Here is a 454-nt window from a genome sequence, read left to right on the forward strand (position 1 = left end):
AATGCGCATGACAATCGCATTCGATTAATCGTGCAGCCCTAGTGTCTAGCAGTACTTGTTTATCCAAGTATTTTTAGATTTAGCCTTAGCCAGTAATGATACTAGTAGTAATGGTTGGTGTTGTTTGGGCCTGTGTTTTGCAGAGAGGACATGTACTCCCAGGACTCCATAGATCTCCTCCAGAACTCTGGGCTACAGTTTAAAAAGCATGAGGAGGAGGGCATCAACACACTCTACTTCGCAGAGCTCCTGATGACATCAGGCCTTGTGCTTTGTGAAACTGTCAAGTGGCTCTCGTTTCACAGGTAACAGAACTTTTTTTTTTCCTGTATTCAATGAATCATTGCTGGGTCAATGACTTGAATGACTTTTTTTCATGCTATTTATACTGGGGGAAGTCGTGGCCTAATGGATAGAGAGTCGGACTTGTAACCCAAAGGTTGCGGGTTCGAGT

The 454-nt window shown here is 43.6% G+C and overlaps 1 protein-coding gene across 1 annotated transcript in view; it reads left to right on the forward strand.

The window, feature by feature from the left end:
• LOC107676445 (CCR4-NOT transcription complex subunit 8-like) overlaps positions 1-454 on the forward strand; it is an 8,692-nt gene that overhangs the window by 2,845 nt on the left and 5,393 nt on the right. Inside the window, exon 4 of the mRNA XM_016470990.1 lies at positions 144-305. Within this exon, the coding sequence (XP_016326476.1) occupies positions 144-305 (162 nt within the window). The remainder of the gene's footprint in view (positions 1-143; positions 306-454) is intronic.

The sequence above is a fragment of the Sinocyclocheilus anshuiensis genome, unplaced genomic scaffold, assembly GCF_001515605.1.
Source record: "Sinocyclocheilus anshuiensis isolate Anshui unplaced genomic scaffold, SAMN03320099.WGS_v1.1 scaffold16, whole genome shotgun sequence".
Lineage (NCBI taxonomy): Eukaryota > Metazoa > Chordata > Actinopteri > Cypriniformes > Cyprinidae > Sinocyclocheilus > Sinocyclocheilus anshuiensis.